Source organism: Abramis brama, assembly GCF_963993115.1.
Source record: "Abramis brama genome assembly, contig: SCAFFOLD_119, whole genome shotgun sequence".
NCBI lineage: Eukaryota > Metazoa > Chordata > Actinopteri > Cypriniformes > Leuciscidae > Abramis > Abramis brama.
Window position 1 is genome coordinate 31,524 of NW_028155953.1, and position 2,580 is coordinate 34,103.

At 44.9% G+C, this 2,580-nt stretch overlaps 1 protein-coding gene across 1 annotated transcript; it reads right to left on the reverse strand.

Annotated features, from left to right (window-relative positions):
* Window positions 1-213: 213 nt before the first annotated feature.
* On the reverse strand, window positions 214-2,371 carry LOC311077232 (piggyBac transposable element-derived protein 4-like; the record flags this gene model as incomplete). The annotated part of the gene is made up of 2 exons (XM_084139055.1): window positions 214-1,295; window positions 1,939-2,371. The coding sequence occupies 2 exons, from the start codon at window positions 2,369-2,371 to the stop codon at window positions 214-216; spliced, it is 1,515 nt and encodes a 504-aa protein (XP_083995181.1).
* Window positions 2,372-2,580: the final 209 nt, after the last annotated feature.

Genomic DNA, 2,580 nt, shown 5'->3' on the forward strand with positions numbered 1-2,580 from the left:
ACACACACACACACACACACACACACTGAGTGACTAACTAACACACATACACACACACACACACACACACACACACACAGACACAGACAGACAGACAAGACAGACAGACACACTGAGTGACTAACTAACTAACACACATACACATACAGAACACACAGACAGATAAGACAGACAGACACACAGACACACACACACACACACACACACACAGAGTCATTTATGCCGAACAACGTGGTGCATGAAGCACTCGCGGTGCAGAGGAATGTTGCACTGCTTGCACCCCATCAGGGTTGACCCTGGACGCACGTTGGTGCCGCTGTGCTTCAAACAACACTCCCTGCAGGTCTTCCTCTTGTTATTTATCTGCACCAGATCATGTTCAGCCGAAGCTCCTGTTGGGCTGGTGGGCACACAGGGAGCACTTCTCGCTGTCACGATCAGCTCCTGGGTTAGATCCTGTAGCCAGTCCTTGTAGCCGCCCCTCCTGTACGTCCACTCGGGTCCTCCAGCAGACCTGGCAGCGACAAAGGCGTTGTAGCCCGCCACAGTGACAAAGTAGAAGAAGAGCCTCCTCCACCACTTAGTAGACCGATGATGGATCTGGTAGTAGCCCACCATCTGGTCCAGAAGATCAACCTCCTTCATGTGCTGCTGATAGTCAGCAAGGCACGCTGGCACCCGAACCTCTGTCAGCCGCTGACCATTGGTTTTTCTCCTCACTGACCCATGAGCAGTCGGGTCATGATAATTGGACAGGACCATCACAGTCTTGGTGTCCTGCCAGACGCAGAAGGTCAGGTCATCCCGCTGCGCCACATTAAATTGGTGTTTACTCAGGTCAGCCTTCTTGGTTAGCTCCCTATTTTTGGGGAGGTCCTTCCTCCCAGCACGCACCGTGCCACACGCTTGCACCCCCCTGACCTTCAGATCCAACAACAACTGCACACTAGTGTAAAAGTTGTCCATATACAAGCACAAGTTGGACCCAAAATAAGGTTTAGCCAGGTCTGACACTACCCGGTAAGCCAGGCCTGTCTCAGTCTGACCCGCAATGGCCCCCGTGTACACCTGGAAATTGCTGACGTAGCTGGTTTTGCTCTCCGCCATCACCCACACCTTGATTCCCCACTTCACGGGCTTCATAGGGAGGTACTGCCGGAAGGCCAGGCGTCCCTTGTATTTCACCATCGACTCATCCACGCATACAAAGCCATTGACCTCATACAGCGCGTTGAATCTAACCAGGAGGAGGTCCATGAACCGCCGGATCCAAGTTATCTTGCAGGTGGAGATATCTGAAAATACATATGATAAAGAATTTAAGCCTAACATGTATTTCCATCATTGTATTTATTTACATGTATTATGTTATTTATAGTATTTATATTTATTGTTATTTATTCATTGTGCCATAATTGTATTACTATTTATGATTTTATTTATTCATTATTACTATTTATTATGCTATGCATTATTTATGCCAGTATTGTATTTATAATTAGCATCATTGTATTTATTTATTTATTTACATGTATTATGTTATTTATAGTATTTATATTTATTGTTATTTATTCATTGTGCCATAATTGTATTACTATTTATGATGTTATTTATTCATTATTACTATTTATTATGCTATGCATTATTTATGCCAGTATTGTATTTATAATTAGCATCATTGTATTTATTATTATCATCATCAACCATCATCACCATTATATTAGTAATAGTGCTATAGCACCACTGTCATTACTGGCCATTCCGTTTTCTAAGAGAAGAGAACGAAACTCGGAAGAGAGCACAAGAAAACAAATAAACATAATAATTACCTCCAGATCATGTCAAAACGGTCCCCTGACATCGCCTTGGGAACGCTGGTTTGATATAACCATTTATTCTGCCTCCAGTAGTCTCGGCGTGATGGCAGCTTTAGGATACCAAAAGCGAGACACAGCCCGAGAAATGTTTTCATCTCAGTTTTTGAGACTGGTGTCCACTTTGAGTTCGTGGGGGTCTGTCCTCGCGCCTGTTCCGCATAGCGATTAGTTTTGGTCACCAACATGTCCCACAACTCATCCGTGAATATCATCGAGAAGACATCCAGGGGGCTAGCATCTACGGGGATCGGTTGCTTCACCCCGGATGTACGAGTGAATCGTTTCTTAGCCCGAGGCTCGTAATTATCGGTTCTCCAGTCAACCTGGAATCCCCGAAAGTCATCATCCTCCTCGTCGGAGTCCCACAGATCCCACTCCTGTGCCCTGTCTAGAGGATCCGGCACAAAATCATCCTCGTCCTCCCTCTCATGGTCAAGTACCTCACAATCTACTTCAATATCACTGCCATTGCTGTTAAAATCATCCATTTCCATTGCTACTAGCTACTCGCTAATTGTCGCTAGGCAGCCTTGTCACTAAAAACATAAACTAAACCGCACGTGTATGTCTGATTGATTGACGTGATTTTCAGCCAACCACAGTACATTTTGGTGGTTACGTGGTCTTAAACAAATGAACAAGACCCACCTCATGTGTATTTGAACCAATGACAGTGAGTTAAATGCTGCACTTGTCATGAAAA